The 18319-nt window shown below is 46.7% G+C and overlaps 2 protein-coding genes and 1 long non-coding RNA gene across 23 annotated transcripts in view; 2 read left to right on the forward strand and 1 right to left on the reverse strand.

Annotated features, from left to right (window-relative positions):
* The window catches only part of nrxn1a (neurexin 1a), a 57457-nt gene extending 48963 nt beyond the window's left edge, over positions 1 to 8494 (forward strand). For all 19 annotated transcript variants that reach the window (XM_055504610.1, XM_055504616.1, XM_029133484.3 and 16 more), the window contains 3 exons: positions 34 to 350; positions 5217 to 5295; positions 5961 to 8494. In XM_055504610.1, coding sequence (XP_055360585.1) covers positions 34 to 350; positions 5217 to 5295; positions 5961 to 6262 — 698 coding nt within the window. In that variant the 3' untranslated portion in view covers positions 6263 to 8494. The remainder of the gene's footprint in view (positions 1 to 33; positions 351 to 5216; positions 5296 to 5960) is intronic.
* The window catches only part of LOC114845460 (uncharacterized), a 47390-nt gene that overhangs the window by 28171 nt on the left and 900 nt on the right, over positions 1 to 18319 (reverse strand). For both annotated transcript variants that reach the window (XR_008693287.1, XR_003783891.3), the window contains exon 2: positions 15885 to 16068. This is a non-coding gene — a long non-coding RNA (uncharacterized LOC114845460). The remainder of the gene's footprint in view (positions 1 to 15884; positions 16069 to 18319) is intronic.
* On the forward strand, positions 10933 to 18280 carry fshr (follicle stimulating hormone receptor). Of its 2 annotated transcripts, XM_029133489.3 has the most exons (14): positions 10933 to 11364; positions 12402 to 12473; positions 12899 to 12973; positions 13162 to 13236; positions 13334 to 13408; positions 14012 to 14086; positions 14329 to 14409; positions 15011 to 15079; positions 15175 to 15249; positions 15907 to 16092; positions 16184 to 16404; positions 16747 to 16928; positions 16999 to 17190; positions 17272 to 18280. In XM_029133489.3, exons 1-14 carry the CDS (start codon positions 11186 to 11188, stop codon positions 17794 to 17796), a joined length of 2082 nt encoding a protein of 693 aa, XP_028989322.1. In that variant the 5' UTR covers positions 10933 to 11185; the 3' UTR covers positions 17797 to 18280. The 2 variants fall into 2 exon arrangements, with proteins under 2 accessions (XP_028989322.1, XP_055360598.1); XM_055504623.1 differs by lacking the exon at positions 12402 to 12473.

Genomic DNA, 18319 nt, shown 5'->3' on the forward strand with positions numbered 1-18319 from the left:
GTGTCTATGGCGCGCGTGTTTGTGTGCGCGTAGGTCGCCAGCTGACCATCTTCAACAGCCAGACGACGGTGCGCGTGGGCGGCGGCGAGCGCAGCGCGGGCATGTTCCAGGGCCAGCTGTCCGGCCTCTACTACAACAACCTCCGAATCCTCAACATGGCCGCCGAGGGCCACCCGCACATCAGAGTGGAGGGCAGCGCGCGGCTGGTCGGCGACATGCCGTCCTCCTCCATCACCCCGCAGTCCAGCGCCGCGGCCGGAGGCAACCGCTCCGACTCCGCCCCCTCCATCAGTGACATCACAACCACCACGGCCACTAACAGGAAGCAGGGCGCTACGCAGCACACACAGGTCAGAGCAAAATCCCATGAGTGTTTCACTGGCGGCTTGTGTGGGAAAAAGCCATCAAACCCTTTAATTCCTCATATACTGTGTACAAACAGTGCACAGTGCGTCCAATTAACCTACTGGCATCAGTGTTAATTTAATACTTTTACCTCACAGAAAGGATTAGCACACACGCCACACAGCTCACTAGTCGAGGATTAAAAGATGTGTCAGGAGCTGTGCATGATACACAGAGAAGAACACAGAGATTTACAAACACTGCTTAAGTGCAGGGTGAAACAGTGAACACGTTATAATTATAAAACACGAGGTTCTTTAGGATCTAAAACATCAATTAATGAATGCTGAGGAGAACAGTCTGCCTGCAACATCCACTGAAATAAATGTAATGAAGACGCATTATTTCCTATATATATCTAAGATTTAGGTTAATTATTTTTGGTAGTATAAGGTAGACATTAATGTCTGTTTATATTTTTTCACTAAATAATTCCTAATTAAGTGGTTCTTAAAAACTTCAGCAGTAAGTTCTCATTCTAAAATGAGACATAAACTTGTTTATCGTACGGTCACGGTAACTTTCCTAGTAGCAAACAACGAAATACCATAATAATGATAATGTTTATAAAAATATAAAAGCATTTCCAGTAATTGGGACCTTTGTTGCCTGTCACACCTCTCATCCTCGTGTTGTTTCACTCCCTCTCCCTCTCAGTCTCCACTGATACCGTCAGAAAAAAATAAACAGCACAGCCCGAAGCGTTTCATCAATTTTTTTCCCGGTTACAACGCATTAACATGAATGGATGGCCAATTTTCCACTAAGTGGTTCCTACCCACTAAATTATAGGAGGACAAATGTTTGTGTTAATGGAGGCTGTAATAGGTTTTCCATAATATCCATCTAGTAAACTGATGCAAATGTACAATAGAAACTGTTATTGAGGCAAATTTATAGTGGATGCAACAGTGGAGTCAGAGGATACTTTATCAGCAGGAACACCACAGACTCTTTTGCTCTATTGTTCGCTTCTCCAGTGAGATGTTGTCGGGCTCTTTGTGGGCGTCTGTGTGTACTGCAGTTGTTCCTCTGTGTTATAAAGCCGTGTGCCAGCCTGCCGCACTGAAAAGATTTTTTTTCGGTACCACAGTGATACAAGTTGCTATGGAGATAGTGAACCCCTCTACCCACTGCTTGCCTCCGCGCTCCCATCCAGACTCCCATCGAGAATAGCTCCTCTGTGCATGAACCGCCAGCTGTTTCAGACATAAATAATAGAACGCAGAAAGCTGTGAGCGAAGCCTGGGGCATCAATAATGGATACGAGATGCGGGATGGATAGCACTGTGGAGCGACAGCGTTGTCACCGGGGCTTGTTTTCATAGCTCACCTCTCCCAGTCTGTGCATGCCTTAAATCTCTTCTCCCCTATATGATATGCACCTGTCAGTGCTAAATCTGGGATGTGCACTGGACCCGCTGTCTGTATGAGAACTAGGTCAGCGGCGCTATAGGCTCAGCATACCGCAGTGTGTGCACTCGCTCGCCCGCTCGTCGGTGTGCGCTGAACCACCCTTCCGAGCCCTCCAACTCTGCAGGTTTGTGCACGCGCGCTCCTCTTGTTTGAGAAAAATCTACAGCCTCTCCATTGAGGCTGCCTTGTGTTGCCTGGCAACCAACCTGGCCTTAACCAGTGCACACATACAGTGTGGAGACTAACACGGGGTACGCGCGCACACGCGCACAACACTCAGGTGGATTAAGAACAATGGGCTTGAATTGCAGCACATTGCATCAGAGGAGGGGCAGTGGGACGCTTCCAGAGGCGCCACGGGTCCAAGCAATTTGCCCAAGTTCGTGTGTGTTAAAGTGGATCCGGCTAAGTCGCCCCTTGGGTTTACTTCCACCATCGCTACCGTGTGCAGCGTGAATGTGTTACGCGTCTCCTCCTGAAGTCCACGGCTTATTGAATTCTTCCCCCCTCGTGTTGAAAACGGGATTGGATTAATAATGCATGGCGGCAGAGCACCAGCGAGGAGGAGAGAGAGGCAGAGATTGTGAGTGTTTATGCTAGAGGCTCCTCTGAGTCACACGGCTCCGGCTCGGGTTTGATGTTCGCTGTCTTGTTTGTGCGCATTCATGTACGTGGTCGTATGTACCTGTGTTTCATGGGAGGACAGACAGAGGGAAAAAAAAAAGCCACGCTCACAGCGGCACCTAGTTGGCTATCAGCAATCAGCTGACCCAGACACTTGCACAAGCTTCTGAACATCCATCTCCCATTGGCTTCCTCCCTTCTTATCTGTTTTTTCACACCGTGTTCTTTGCAGTCTCCGTATCGTCCCCATCTCTCTTTTATTCCACTCGCTATGTGCTGGACTTCCTCCCTCGCTCACTCTTTCTTTGCTCTCGCTCCCTCCATATCTTTCCATATTTACCCATCACGCCCCCCCTCCTCTCCTCTCCTCTCTTCTCTTCTCTGCCTCCCTCCCTCTCTCTATAGTAGAGCTTCAGTGATAGGCTGCTAATGCAGGCGGTGTATGAGTCTATCTCACCATCTGCAGTAGTGGAGCTTCTCTCCCCTCTCGTCAGGATCTCTTCATCAGTCTGCCAACTTCGGCTGATTGTTGTGTGCCTGTGCGTCTGTGTCGATGCGTTTAAATAGAATATAGACCAATGGAGCATGCTTGGCTTTTATAGAGCTTGTGCGTGTGTGCAGCGAGTGTGATTTCCAGTTGTGAAAGTAGCAGACAAGCTGTTGAACCTTCTGCAAAAGTGTGTGAGGACAAAGTGCAGCTACTATGTGTGAACTAGGCAGTCAGGGCGGCATGGACGGTCGGTGGCATTGCTCGGCTGCTCAGGTAGAGATTTTGCTCTTTCAGCATGCGTTTTCCTTCCTGTTGTCTCTTTACTTCTTCCCATCATCATGCATCTCTCTCTGTTTTTATGTCAGCATGCTCTATTGATAGACTGGGGGCATTTAGGGTGGCACACAAGGGTGAGATGGAGGGCATTTGATGGGGCAGGTGTTTTTTTTCACCATCTTCTGAAAAGTTCTGTGATTTGTTTGATTTGCTCCTGTTTATTGTGCCCCATGTGAATAGTGGATCAATAGTCCAATTGATACCTTCCCCTGTCACTGGGGTGGTCAGCTGATAGGGTGATGTCACAGATCAGAGGAGGGGCCTCGGTACATTAAGTTGTCTGCTTTTGTTTTAACTTAAATCACCTGTGGAGGGCACATGCATGCCTATAGATCAGTAATCAAGCATGGTGTCCTGACATTGATTGGTAACAGATGTCAGCGGCGATGTGCTTCCTACTGGCTGATTGGGTCTTATGCTATTTGGATCCTGGCAAAGGCACAGAGGTTTATTGACTGGCTGCATTCCAGGGGCTAAGTTCGCTCTAGCAGCATTTGACAGCCCAGTGGGCAGAACTGATTGGAAAGGCAGTGGAGGAGAGACACAGAGTCAGGCATCAATAATCTAATATATATTTCAGGCCAAACTGAGCCATGGCAGAACCAGGACCGTGCCATAGGAGGCACGGGCGTTTTTTCAGATGAATAAAATAAGCTTATGTAATCTCTGAGGGGAGACAAAAAGACAAAAAGCACAACAGTCACATCTTAATAAATGTCTGCCAGTAGATTGCAGCTCAAACATCATTGATCACTTAGCACTTTGATTCTGTTCAGATCTGGTTCCGGTCTGGTTGTAATCTGCCTCCAGAGCTCTTCTCTCTTACAGCTCTGCCACTGTCTTCCCTCGCCTTTATTCTGTGGGTTACTAACGTCTACTGCAATGCATCACAATCCAATTTTAATTTAGTACTGGCACTGAGCGCCCAGTTTGGAAAAACACACACACAGGCGCACACACACACACTATCACGCACATATTCTCATATCTGATACCAAAGCATCAAGACAGGGGATGTTTAACAGTAGTTCATGAATATGCAGAGAGTATTATCACAGAGTTAAGTAAATACTGCAGCTCTTTGAAGTCCTCCACCTTCCCAGTCTGCTTTTCTCTGCTAGTTATCTTCTTCTACATTTCCTTTTATCAACCCATCAATGGCTCACTCCCTTCCCTCTTGTTCTTCCGTACCCTTTCCTCACACTCTGGCTGGAATGGCAAATCAGTGCACCGGTCCCAACTGAGGGTGCACACTCCCTTTTTTTTATTCCCCATCATTTTTAACACTGAACTTAGAGTTGCCATGGCAACAGGAGGAGCAGGGATAAGATGAAAAAAAGGCACCCTTTCCGAGAGAGGGAGAGAGATGCGGTTGTTCAGATATTACTTGCTGTAGGGTAGAGTTTGAAACTAAGTGGGTTGTTGACTTGCTGCTTATAGAGCGGCGTTAATTTTCATGACATACTAAAATGATATATTTAAGTAATTTATCCATTTAATAATAAAATGGCTCGCTTTGTATTTTTAGCTTCACGCTGCGCATCAGCCAACGTGAATGGCCGCTTGCCAATAATCAGATGGAGAACGAGGGATGCAGGGCAGTGTGGAAGACAAAGTCCAGAGGAGGCGATGGAGGAGGAGGGTCGGGGGGTTGGAGGCTAATAACCGAGGCTCCGCTCGTGGTTTCAAACAGGGCTCCATCCTTCGCTCCTCCCTCCTCATTTATTCTCCGCTGCTTGGTACTCTCCTGGCTGCCTGCCATCGCTGGGGGCTGTAACAGGCAAAGGTGTTTCTTGCAAAGTGGAAAGTGGGTGGGCGACGTATTGACGCTGTGTAGAAAATAAACACAAAGGAGTGCGGCGCCTTTCAAAGCAGCTGTGGATGTGTGTCCGTTTCATGTGTCCCTTCACGCCCCGAATTCTTCCTACACTCTGATTTCTCACAGTCGGTCGACGACCTGCTGGTGGCTTCAGCCGAGTGTCCCAGCGACGACGAAGACATTGACCCCTGTGACCCCAGTTCAGGTGAGAAGCCGTCATGAAATCACATCCCGCTGCCTCGGCGAGGTTTTGATTCCTTTGCGTCCTTCACACCCATCGAACCTCAGATAGATTTTTTTTCTCCTGCTTTGTCGCTCATTATGATGAATTTTTCATTTCCACTTTGGTTTCTGCCTCAAGGCATTTCCTAACGATCCAATCCCGAGTCTTCTTCTACATATTTTACTTTTCCTTCTCATAAACCTTATCCTCACCTTCCCTTATTATTCATTATTTATCATCTGCACTTTGCTTTTCTTGCCTTTTCTTATGCAGCACAAAGGATTCGCATGCAAATGATCTCACCGGCTATAATTTTATATGGTTTCATTTATCATCTGAGCATGTCATAAAGTGTCAAATATAAATTGATATAATGCACACCTATGCTCTGGCCCTCCTCTCGACACGCTGTAATGTAATCTGTTTACACATTATGTGATAATATGGAACCGGCTTTGGCCGTAAGCTGCAGCATCTCCCTGCCAGCATGTAGCATTATGCAAAATACATGTCAAGCAGCTCATCGCCATGATGTATTGTATCTTTTTGCTTCAGCTCTCCACCCACCACCTTCAGATATAATTCAAATTAATAATGCATGCAGTAAACTGTAATGTAATATGCATTCCCTCCCTCTGCTCCCACAGCCCGCCCCCCCCTGCCAGATGTGAAGGTGCTGTCGGGTCCGTCTGAGGTGGTGCGTGAGAGCAGCAGCACCACCGGCATGGTGGTGGGCATCGTGGCGGCCGCCGCCCTCTGCATCCTCATCCTCCTCTACGCCATGTACAAGTACCGCAATCGAGACGAAGGCTCGTACCACGTGGACGAGAGCCGCAACTACATCAGCAACTCTGCCACGCAGCCCAACGGCAGCGCCAAGGACAAACCGCTGGGCATCGCCAAAATCTCCAAAAACAAGAAGAACAAAGACAAGGAGTACTATGTCTGAAATCCAACATGTCTGGCACACAGACATATACGCATACGCCTTTATATATAACGGTATATGTACATAAATAGATATATTCTCAAAAAAATACACATGCACACTGACATAGACATGCTGATCTTAATGTTTACTCTCCAATAATTATACCTGCACACATTCAAGCACAAACACACACACACACAAGCATCAAGACTGACCCAGGGGCACGGACCCTTGCTGTACAGTATTTACCAATGAGCAGAGCCTCTGGCGGAGGCTCGGTTTCTGAACATAAACGTCATTCCAAATGATTTAGAAAGCACCAGTTCAACCCCCCAGTTAAGAACCATTTCAGCACCAGCCGGTTAACAAGATCAGTCACTCCCCTGCCAAAGTAGGACCTCTTCAAGTGGACCCCGGGAGGTCGAGGACTTGAAGCAAAGCACATGGCGGACAGAGTGTGTTGAGCGCGAGACCGAGCACAAGAACAAAGATGATGTAAAAGCACCAAGTGTCTCCTCCAGGCTTGTTGGCCTTCCTCCCTGCTAGCAGACGGGACTGGAAGCACAGAGGATGCTGAAGAATGCAGCACGCCAACAGTCCAAGTCGAATCCCAAGCAAGAGGACAGGAAATCAGGGTGTCGCCGTCCACGGGGAGGACTGGGATGGACAGACAGCGGGGCTGGTGCTGCTAGCGTAACGGATGGCACTGGAGCGCTGATGTTTCATTCTGTAAATCAGCAGTGGGACTGACGGAAAACACATCTTTTCCTGGACAAGATACTTGAGACTTCAGATGCTACCTACAGACACACACACGTGTCGCACACATGAACACAGCACATGTACACACACACACAATCCCTAAAATACAAACAGACGTACACGTACTGCAAAGCTAAAGACAGACCATATCTTCATAACTGATACTGAAGACTTTACAAGACAATGGTTGAAAATTGACCATTATGATAATTGTTATGGCAATGATAATGATGAATATGAAGAACATTTGGGCAGCATAAACTCTTTGGGGAAGGGAGGGGGGGTCTTATTGCACGTGAATTATCTTACTCCGTGTGATTTATACAGCGTTGAAACTCCAGAGGTTACACCATGGTGCACCACCATCATAAACCTACCACCTTGGCTTGAAGTGTTCCCGAATACGCAATTCAGACGGCTTTCGGTGGGATTCAACAATGATTTAATCTCTGAATTGACTCTTGGTTCAAGTCCTAAATGGCAAAGTGTGCTGCATGCTTGAGTTTCTGAGCTGTGGAGTGGACGAAGTCCAGAGGTGGCACGTTTGTGGGGACGTGAGGAAGAGGAGGAGGAGGAGGAGCAGGTATGCCGCAGGTTGCTACGTCGCTCGGGTGCAACACTCGGATGTGCGCGCCCACCACAGGCCACATCTTGTTTTCTAGCCTGATCTCTAATAGGCCACGCCCACTATATCTGCTCTAACCAACCACATTTTATAGCAAAAGACTACGGAGGAAAATACTCAAAAACAAGTAAACGTTACCATGTGTTGCTAATAGATAGGAAAGTCTGATTCATGATGCCATTGGATATGAGTTGCTTTGTTTCATTGGCTCTGTCTTTTCTCCTTTGTATTTTTCTCATGATGCTATTGGTTGACTGATTAATCACCACTAATGACGCAGGTCAGACAGATGGGTCTCCAGTAGGCTACCATATATTTATCCGTGGACTTTTGCATTGTTTGAGCCCGTTGCAGCTCAAGAATTGTAGCCCCATGATATATGAATACTAACAGTGCCATGACTTATCAAAGCCCCTCCAGTTCTTCCAAGCAATGTAATTGTCAGATGCATGCACACCGGACACGGCTGAAAACGGACCTGGAACAGGACTGTGTGTGAGATTTCAAAGTATAATGTCAAAATGAATTTATCTCTTCATCCTTCCTGGCCTTTGAACCTCCTATTTCTCTCTTCTCTTGTTTTCCTCTCGTTTACTGTGTTTTCCCCCTTTCGGCCCTTTCCCCGGTTCCTGTGAGTCTATGGCTTTCGTTCCCTTCTATCTCTGTTGTCTTGCCATCGGAAGCAGGAGGTGGGATTTTACATCTAGGTGTTCATTAACCATGTTTATTTTCTATATGTACAATTTTTCTACAGTATTTACTTTTATTTTTATTGTTACGGTTCTTTGATGAACATAAAGTGGAAATTTATTATGAAAAATAGTTTTGAAGATTAATGAGTAAATAAAATATTACCCAAGTGAGCCTGGGGTGTGATTTGTGTTAGTTTCTGCAGACTGCATCTGTATCACATGTCATCTACATCTGCAGTTTAACGAAGAATGTCTCAGGGTGTACCACTTACAGTACATGGTTCTAAGAACAGGGTCGCAAATCTTTTGAGTTTGAAGATAAATCTATTTATCAGATAATTAAAATAATGAAACCTAATGTAACACACTAATTTGAGAGCTTAGTTGCCTATTTTTCTTTATTTTATCAAGTGAACAGGTTCTGGATGTTCTCAACCAAATAAGCACACTTCAAATGTGAAAACTCTTTGACCTTAAAACTTTAATCTGCTTCAACAAACTGCATATGTTCCTTCATTTCTCCTGTTTCCTTATCAAAGTAAGAAAAGCAGCACCTATTCTTACAGGTCCCAAGTCGCTACGGCACAATAAATACCGCCGCAACCCCCTTTGCCTGCAAACACCGAGCAGGGCTTTCAAGTACGAATGAGTCTCTGCAGAGTCGCTGTTTGCCAGATGAAAGATCCCTGAAACTGCAGACTTGCGTCTGTGTCCTCAGGTGAGAAGGGCCACAAGGACCTGCTATTTCAATGAGCACATCCCAAGTCCTGCTATCTTGTTTTCCTCATAGTTTCTCTTTCTTTTCGTCTTTTGCTGCACAGTCTGTGCTCAACAAAAGGCTTGTGTTAGGCTGTAGCCATCTGCCGCTGTGTTGTCCTTGTCCACAGCCAGCTAGCGGAGAGATAAAGACACAAGCCTGCTATTTTTACAGGCTAAATAAGGACCAGCTCCAACCCTCGGAAGTGCCAAATCAGTTACCTCGTCTCAATCTACACGTGAAGCATTTACAGGAGGAACAAGCAGTTCATTACATGTCAGAAAACAAATGAATCCACAAAAACTGCCGTTAGATCCTAGTGGGATCAAAGATGAGGCCTTTGCCGTTTGCAGCATCAAAGGCAAATCCACAGAATACGACGCTCGCTGTCTAACAAACACAGTAGCGGAAAGGCAAAATGAAATACATGAGGCCCCTGGACCTTGACCAGCTAAACCACGGGAAAAAATAACGAAGTCAAGGCAGTTACTAAACAAGCACAGGTGCAAAATAATCAGCATTAGATTTATGTATCAGCACAGATACAAAGGCACAGTGGACATCCTCAGGTACACTCCTCTGTACACCTGCAAACACCACACCACACAGTCACTGCTGCTGTCTGCCTCTCCTCTCATGCTAGAAACATACAGCCACAGTGAGCCAGTGTGTGTGTGTGTGTGTGTGTGTGTGTGTGTGTGTGTATGTGTGTGCGTGTATGCGTGTGTGTGTGTGTGTCAAGCGCGTCTGTGGTCAAGAGCTCAAGGCTGCATTTTTCCTTTCTCCTTTGAAACATCATAAATAGCTCTATTCGTACAAGTTCCCACAGTACAACAAAATACATTCGCTAAGATATTCATCAATTCACAAGACAAAACGTTTTTGCAGAAGCTGAAAATATATAAAGACGTTGAAGAAGAAGTTGAGAAAAACATATTGTTACAGAGATGATAGTGTGCGTGTACTTCACAGAGAGTGTCCTTGCAAGTTGACACGTGGGCAAAGGAGTAGAAAGGAATATTATGTCCGCTGCTATTGAACTATGCTCAACATTCTACACAAAGACGAGAAGGAGACAAAACAGATTCTCATCTGCTCCTCATAATTCTCTTATTACTAAAACATGGGCTACAAAACAAATCGAACGAAAATTTAGAAATAAAAAACTATGGCAACCACAACTTGCCAAAATAAACAAACATTATTATCAGTTAAATAATACAAAGTACAACAAAATCACTTATTTTCTTTCAGGTGATCAGTTCATAAATTAATCAAATTCATTTATTTAAGTTGTGACTTTTTTTGCAGCCTCTTCCCTGTACTGCATTCAATTATTTATCTTGGGGGAGTTTGCCCTTTGCCCCCTGCTGGTCTGTACAGGCACAGCAGGCGAATATGTGTTTTCATCTATTAATTATTTGTGAACTCAAATACATCAAATATAGAGAAGCTGAGGTGAGTTTCAACAACTTAGTGGCCCCTGGGTCCCAGTCGACCCACAACTCGTTAGTGGAATTGTAGCCAGCCTGTTTAGAATAAAAAATACTGTTCATTAATAATGAATCCAGTACCTTCAGTGTTAATGAGATGTGATTCTATGTTTGTGACATTCAATTAAAGCTAGAAAGTCTGAAAACCAGAATCTGTAAAAAGATATATTTTCAAGGTTATGCGCCACACACACACACACACACACACACACACACACACACACACACACACACACACACACACACACACACACACACACACACACACACACACACACACACACACACACACACACAGAAGAGACCTCCTACATCCTTATACACCCATTGAGCTTTTCACACGCCCCCATCGTTCACCAAAGCCGGAAGCCCTAAAACACCTAACACTCCTCTTCTCTTCAAACTGATGGCGAGTCCTGAGCAGACAGACAGACGATCATGCAACATATGATGGCAAACGTGGAGTCTGAGCTTTAACAGAAGGCCTGTGTGCACGTAAAGACCACGTGGAAGACAAATGGCAGGAGAATCGAGAGCGAGTTAGACCAAGAAGACCAAAGCGAAAGAAACCCTGACATCTGAAAACCTCAAACACCACAAACAGACGTGATCATGATGGAAGGAGTTCTAATAATACTAATGATACTAATTAAGACAGCAGCGACCTCAGCCCCCGGCTCGGCAGCGGACATTAAGCCCAGGCTGGAGACCGGAGCGCTGTCCTCCTGCTTCCAGCTGCAAGTAGAGGTCACAGAGATTCCCTCTAACATCTCCAACAACACCACGTTCATGTGAGTACGCACACGGACGCCTTGATCCATTTCACATATGTTGAAAGACTAAATCTGAACAACGTCTGATTTTTTAGTTTGAATGTGTGATGAGACTGGAAATTGTTGCCGTTTTCCCTACATGTCAAGTGTATCAACTACATCTAGTGCAGTAGGTCGACGTCACGGTAAACAAATCCTATCAGAGTCATTCTCATTCATTTCGCACATACACATTTGGACGGCTCACAATTCAAATCCCATTCATGAGCGTGCATAATCATTCTGACTTCCCGCTTTTAATCCGTGTTCACATCCTCTTGGCCAGATTTCGCAGTGAACTTGCCAGCGCTGTGTGCAGCGGGGAGTATTTGCAGAGCGAGTCTGTTCATCTTCTGCGACTCCCAGCACAAACGTGGCTTTCTACAATGACCACCGAGGCGGTTAAACACGCCCAGTGGCGCTCCTGCAGACAAACCGCCGTCCTCGTACGTTTAGAGCGCGGAATGGGTATCAGACCTAATAAAACATCGCCTTCTGCTTCCAGAGGCTAGCGCTAACGGCGACACGGAGCTGGATGGGGCACAAGTGGGCGATTACCACTTGGAGTAAACAACGAGCTGTTGTTTTGGCCACAAAAACACTTTCAAGGAATTTCAAGGCCAGGAGGCGGGTCAGGTGGGTGGGGGGTGGTCGGCATGACGATGAGGCCCGACTGAAGCTCCTGCACGAACACGCACAGACACCTGAACGACAACACGATGATGGTGATCATATCAATGACTGCATTCAAAAGGATACAAAGAAACACAGCTAATGCAAACACAAACAGAGAAGTAGCCGCTTTTCCCAAGAGCTTTCTCATCCACTCTCTTCTGTTTGAAGGTCAAGGCTTCGGAGCAGCGGGGATAACTGCGCTGCCACAGGCGGCAAACCAAAAAAATGCAGATGTAGAATAAATAAAAGGGAAAAAGGATCCGGTGCAAACAAAGACATCAACCAAGAAAGCGCTTCATTGTGTTCGGCGCTAATGTTGTGGCTGTTTTTTGCGCTGACAGGCAGATCAGGCAGACGCAGATCAGGGTGATTCCCCGGGGGGCCCTCGCCAGCCTGCAGAGCCTACGAAAGCTGTGAGTGCGTGTTTACACTGTGACATGGAACATAATGAACCAAGCAGGTCTAAACACCCCAGATATGGATCACACGCAGAGGTCTGAGGAGAGGCGAGGGGTCGGCGACGGGGCGTCACTAACAGGGTGACATGTTATTGACAGTACACGAAGCTGGAGCGTTGGAATAATCCTCTGTGCAGCACTGACTCGTATTTAAGTGCTAGTTTACATAACAAGCAACAGATGGGACGCTGTTTGCTCGGTTTAAAGTCTTTTGTGACAATAACTCCTTGACGAAATATTATTTCTGTGCACAGAAAACAACTTTCATTGAGCTCCAAGTATCTGGTAGCACGATCAGCCTTGTCAGAGACAGGAGGACAGGGCTGCTGGTAGATTCCTAATGCGCCGATGAGCTAATAAGCCTCCTCTCTGAACCGCAGCACCGTAGTGGAGAACAACGTGCTGGAGAGCATCGGCGCCTTCGCCTTCGCCAACCTGTCGCGCCTCGTTTCTGTGTGAGTATAAGTCCCCGCTGTGACGTGGGTCTTCCAACGTGCCCGTGTGTGTTTAGTCTCCGTTACGGAACAAGAGGAGCTGCAAAGTCTGAGAAGACTAATCACCCAAACAGCTGAAGACTGGCGGAGGACACTCAATGTGGGAATGAAGGCCTGAAAGCTGATATATATTTTTATATTTCCTCTAGCTTCATCTCAGAAAATGCTGCTCTGGAGAGCATCGGTGCTTTTGCCTTCTCCAATCTGCCTCAACTCACGGAGGTGTAAGTATCGCTGACAGGAAAAAGACAGCGGTGAAGCCCAGCGGCGGCACAACCAGTCATTTCTCTAAACAACCCGGTGGCTGTGTGTTTCTTTCAGAAGCATAACAAAGTCAAAGCACCTGAGTTCCATCCACCCCGATGCATTCAGGGACATAGTGAACCTGAAGTATCTGTGAGTACTCGCCGTGCACATTTGTGGCGTTCGGGGAGTCTTAAATGGGTCATGGGTGACAGGCCTACTTACAGTACGATGGGCCCCCACTTCACCACAGACATCATTTCCTAATCAGCTCCCTGGAACAAGCAGGAAACGATTCTGTTCGTACAGCTGCACTAAATTCAGCTGTTCATTCACTTCAACTGTGTCAGAGTCAATGTAAAAAAGGGACCATATGTGGCTAAAATCCCTCAGTGACACAACCACAACCATTACTCTTGTGTTTGGCCCCATTTTTGAGAACTGGGACACAAACAACAGCGGTCTATGGAAAAACTACATTAATAACAACGACACTTTTAAAACCAGGGCGCCTCAACATACGAGTAATATTCTCTGAATTATCTCTGCGTGATTAAACAAACCCAGCCTCATCATCATAACTCACGTTGTGGGTGAAATACCTGCACAACAATTACACCAAGCTGTGATTTATCACCTGCGCATCTCTCTGGGCTGTTATTTTTTTAATCTTGGCTAATGCACTGTCCGGTTTCATCGCGGTGAATCACTGCACACATTCCGTAGTGACGTTTGGTTCATTTTCACATCACGCAGGACCATCTCCAGCACCGGGCTGAAGATTTTGCCAGACTTCACCAAGATCCGCTCCAAGGTCTCAGACTTTCTGCTGTAAGTCACACACACACACACCCACATCGTAGGATTGTTATACAGATCCAACACACAGACTGAAACAGCCCTGAGTAAACCTGCAAACCTCCAGCCTTTCAAGTCCATCCACTAACCCTGTCCCGTCTCTGCTGCAAAAAGGAAACTGATTTAAAAAAAGAAACCTTGTTGCTATTTTGCATGATATTAAATGTGCACTTGTTTCCAAGTATCTGTGGTTGATTATGTATCTTTGTGCTCAGCGACTTGAATGAGAACAGCTACATCGAGCGCGTCCCTGCCAATGCCTTCAGAGGCCTCTGCACCCACACCATCCAGGAGATGTAAGAGATTCATCTTTGCTTTAAAAGCGTATGCTAAAAGACTGATATGTCTGTTCTTTAAGGTTTCATTGTCTGGAATTGAATTAAACTGAATCTTGTTTATACGACCACTTTAATGTCATTTTGAATGAATTAGTAACTACCGGTACTAGTTGTGGAGGACTAGTTGTTCCACTGCTATTTATAAACTCCTGTCTTTCTGGTGAGAGCCCTGAGAGCAGTCTGTTTGTAGAGATTATGAATAGGAATATTTGAAGAAACAGGAAATGGGGAAAGACATCAACTGGGCTCAGGCCAAAGGAGCGATGATCCTAAGTGATCCTAAACTTCATTTAGCCTGTTATGCGTTTATTGTTTGTTTTATTACTGAGCTACTGAGCTAAGCTGCTGGTTATTGGCTCATTTTCTCCTGGCTATAGCTGTAGTTCATCCTACAGATATGAGCGATATTGATATTGATCACTAAATTAGGATTTGACAGACGCCCTGTGTGTCCATGCTGCTTTAGACAATGAGCGCGGATGGTTCCCATGGATTTACTGCTAGGAATCTTTTGTGCTGGAGCACGTGACTGTAACTTGGCTTCTCTTCCCGTTGACAGACGGCTCACCAGAAATGGCATCAAGGAGGTGGCAAGTGACGCCTTCAACGGCACAAACATGCACAGATTGTGAGTCACAAGCGGAGACAATTACAAAGGAAAGATTTACAACAGAAAAAAGTCAGCTAACATGTTTAATTCCTCTTTGTCTCACTCTCTCGTAGGTTCCTAAATGGCAACCAACAGCTTACTTGCATCAATCCCAACGCCTTCGTGGGTTCCAGTGAGTTGGTGGTACTGTAAGCGTGACATCTAACAGTAACTCATGCCCACATGATTCACCCGCATCAGCATCACCACTTATTCAAATCAGGATGTAGGAGAAAGCAAAATATAGAGCTGGCAAATTACGCCAGGTTTGAGACAAAAATAAACAAGAGCAGGCGAAGTCATTTATGTTGAACTCCAATAAATTGTGTTGTTTTTCATCCATTTGTTGGCGTAAACAGAGACGCGTTTCTACTGAAGCGGTTATCAGAAGAAAAGCCTTTGTTCTGTCACTGCTGTGATGTTTTGTCTGTCGACATCACAATCATCACTTGGCAATAAAACTACAGGTTTTGCCACGATTTCCTTTACAGTAGATTTTCCCCCCTCTTAATAAAACTGGGCTTTTGCTGGCATCACTATTTACGCGCAGCTTCTAATGAACCCTCTGGAGTCTTGGTACTTTGTTTGTGTAGCGTAAACTCTTCTCCAGATATCGATTACAGCCATAACATTTTAAACCAACAACTAGTACGACTGTTTGACTGACTTTAAGAATTGATGCTATATGGAATAAATTCATCTGATGACTATAGTTTGTGACCAAAATAGAGCAGACTGAAGATGGATTTAGACATCATAGAGTCTGACTGTGTTGAAGGCTCACTTGTTTGTGTTTGCTCCTGCAGGGACGTCTCCCACACAGCTCTCCGCTCCCTCCCAGGCTCCGTCCTCGGTGGCCTCCAGCGGCTGATTGCGAGGTCCGCCTACCATTTGAAGGAGCTCCCTCCTCTGCAGCTCTTCGGGAAGCTGCACCAGGCCAACCTGACGTACCCGTCCCACTGCTGCGCCTTCCAAAACATACACAGGAACAGGTCACATGTAGTTCTTGTGTTCGTTTCATTTTTGGCAACCGTTCACTTTGATTCTGGCGTGAGGTGAGAAGAGAATGGTGTTGTGTGTCAGATCCAGGTGGAGCTCCCTGTGCTCCCACCCCAAGGCCCAGCATGACCGCCACTTCTACAGGGACCACTGCTCCAACGCCACCTCCATCGTCTGCAGCCCCACACCAGACGCCTTCAACCCCTGCGAGGACATCATGTCCACCGCCGCCCTGCGGGTGCTCATCTGGGTCATCTCTCTCCTGGCACTACTGGGGAACGGAGTAGTTCTGCTCGTCCTGCTGGGTAGTGGTCATTAAATCCACCCAGGGCAGAATCCATGTGATCGTATTGTACTGATCTGGGTTGTAAATGTTAAAGCAGAGTTTGGCCAAATCTATAGGCTTCTTAAGCAATTTAATGCGAGATCCCAAAATAATAATCAACCTCCTACTTTATGTTAGCAAGTAGAACTTGTTTCTTAACGTGCTCTAAAATGTGTGATCAACCGTGATAGCTCTAACTGGACCCCACATCAATCAAATATCCACCTAGGAACATTTCACTGCTTTTGGCACCGCCACAGCCCGCTTTGTACTTGTCACGGACATTTTCATCACTTCTCCCGCTCCGTGGATGTGTTGCCAGGCAGCCGCTCCAAGCTGACTGTTCCTCGCTTCCTCATGTGTCACTTGGCCTTCGCCGACCTCTGCATGGGCATCTACCTGGTCGTCATAGCAACCGTGGACGTGCTCACTCGCGGCCGCTACTACAACTACGCCATAGACTGGCAGACGGGCCTGGGCTGCAGCGCTGCGGGATTCTTCACGGTGAGTTGAGCTCAGCCGCAGGCGCCGCAACTCCGGCTGGAGAGTAAGTGTGTTCGCGCCCGGCCTGCAGGTGTTCGCGAGCGAGCTGTCGGTCTACACGTTAACAGCAATCACGCTGGAGCGGTGGCACACCATCACGCACGCGCTGAGGCTCGACCGCAAGTTCCGCCTGAGGCACGCGTGCGTGGTCATGACGGTGGGATGGATCTTCTCCTCCCTCGCCGCTTTGTTGCCCACAGTCGGGATCAGCAGCTACAGCAAAGTGAGCTTTACGTTTTCGCCACAGTTTAAGTGTAGCTTCGGGGCCTGCAGTGATTTTCAAACGTTTGCATCTGTGATCCAGGTGAGCATCTGCCTGCCCATGGACGTGGAGTCGCTGGTTTCCCAGATCTACGTGGTGTCTCTCCTCCTGCTCAACATCCTGGCCTTCTTCTGTGTGTGCGGCTGCTACCTCAGCATCTACCTGAGCATCCGCAACCCCTCGTCGGCGCCGGCCCGCGCCGACACCTGCATAGCCCAGCGCATGGCCATCCTCATCTTCACCGACTTCACCTGCATGGCTCCCATCTCGCTCTTCGCCGTCTCTGCTGCCCTCAAGCTGCCTCTCATCACCGTGTCCCAATCCAAACTCCTGCTGGTGCTCTTCTACCCAATAAACTCGTGCGCCAACCCCTTTCTCTACGCCTTCTTCACGCGCACCTTCAGGAGGGACTTCTTCCTCTTCGCCGCCCGCTTTGGCCTGTTCAGGACGCGGGCACAGATTTACCGGACAGAGAATTCCTCTCCGTGGACCTCTCCGAAAACCAGTCACGTGACACAGTACTCCTTGGCTAACACGCTTAGCCTGGATGCGAAGCCGGAATGCTAGCCGTCCCTCGAAGCACAGTCGCAACTCGTGTCGCTCTGTGGATTTTCACGTCAAAGTTAAAAACAGGAAGAGTAGAAGTAAACTAATTCCACCTTCATGCCTTATGTAACAAACACCATCCATCTGGTGTCCCAAGATAATGGAATAAACCAAATTACTTCAGAACAGTTTAGCAAAGGTTGTGATGCGTGATATCAGCAAACGCACATCCAGAAATCAGCTTTCATTCAGCGCTTTGATTGAATGATATTCATTAAGAGGCGCCCTGCAGGGACCTGCTCATTAGCAGCCTCCTCACACACTCTTCCTGCTGTAGCGCTTCATGCCGTCACACCCCCTGCAATCCTTCAGTTTCTCACTGTTTTTAAATGAAAGATGTGTAATTATTTTTCAATGTAATTATGATTATTGTCCGCAAATGAAAGTAATATTAAGTGTGTCCTTTTTATATGTGTTTTATACAAAATAAAGCTCTTTACTGTAACCTCTGTGCTGGAATGGATTTTGCCAGTGAGTGTGGGTG

The sequence above is a fragment of the Betta splendens genome, chromosome 19 (assembly GCF_900634795.4).
Source record: "Betta splendens chromosome 19, fBetSpl5.4, whole genome shotgun sequence".
In the NCBI taxonomy this organism is placed as follows: Eukaryota; Metazoa; Chordata; class Actinopteri; order Anabantiformes; family Osphronemidae; genus Betta; species Betta splendens.

Excerpts from the sequence above, each read along its gene's own strand:
- fshr (XM_029133489.3), top strand. The coding sequence starts at position 11,186 with ATGATGGAAGGAGTTCTAATAATACTAATGATACTAATTAAGACAGCA. Across the intron at positions 14,410-15,010 it reads ACCCACACCATCCAGGAGAT|ACGGCTCACCAGAAATGGCA; the intron begins GTAAGAGATTCA and ends TCCCGTTGACAG. Across the intron at positions 17,191-17,271 it reads GGATCAGCAGCTACAGCAAA|GTGAGCATCTGCCTGCCCAT; the intron begins GTGAGCTTTACG and ends TCTGTGATCCAG.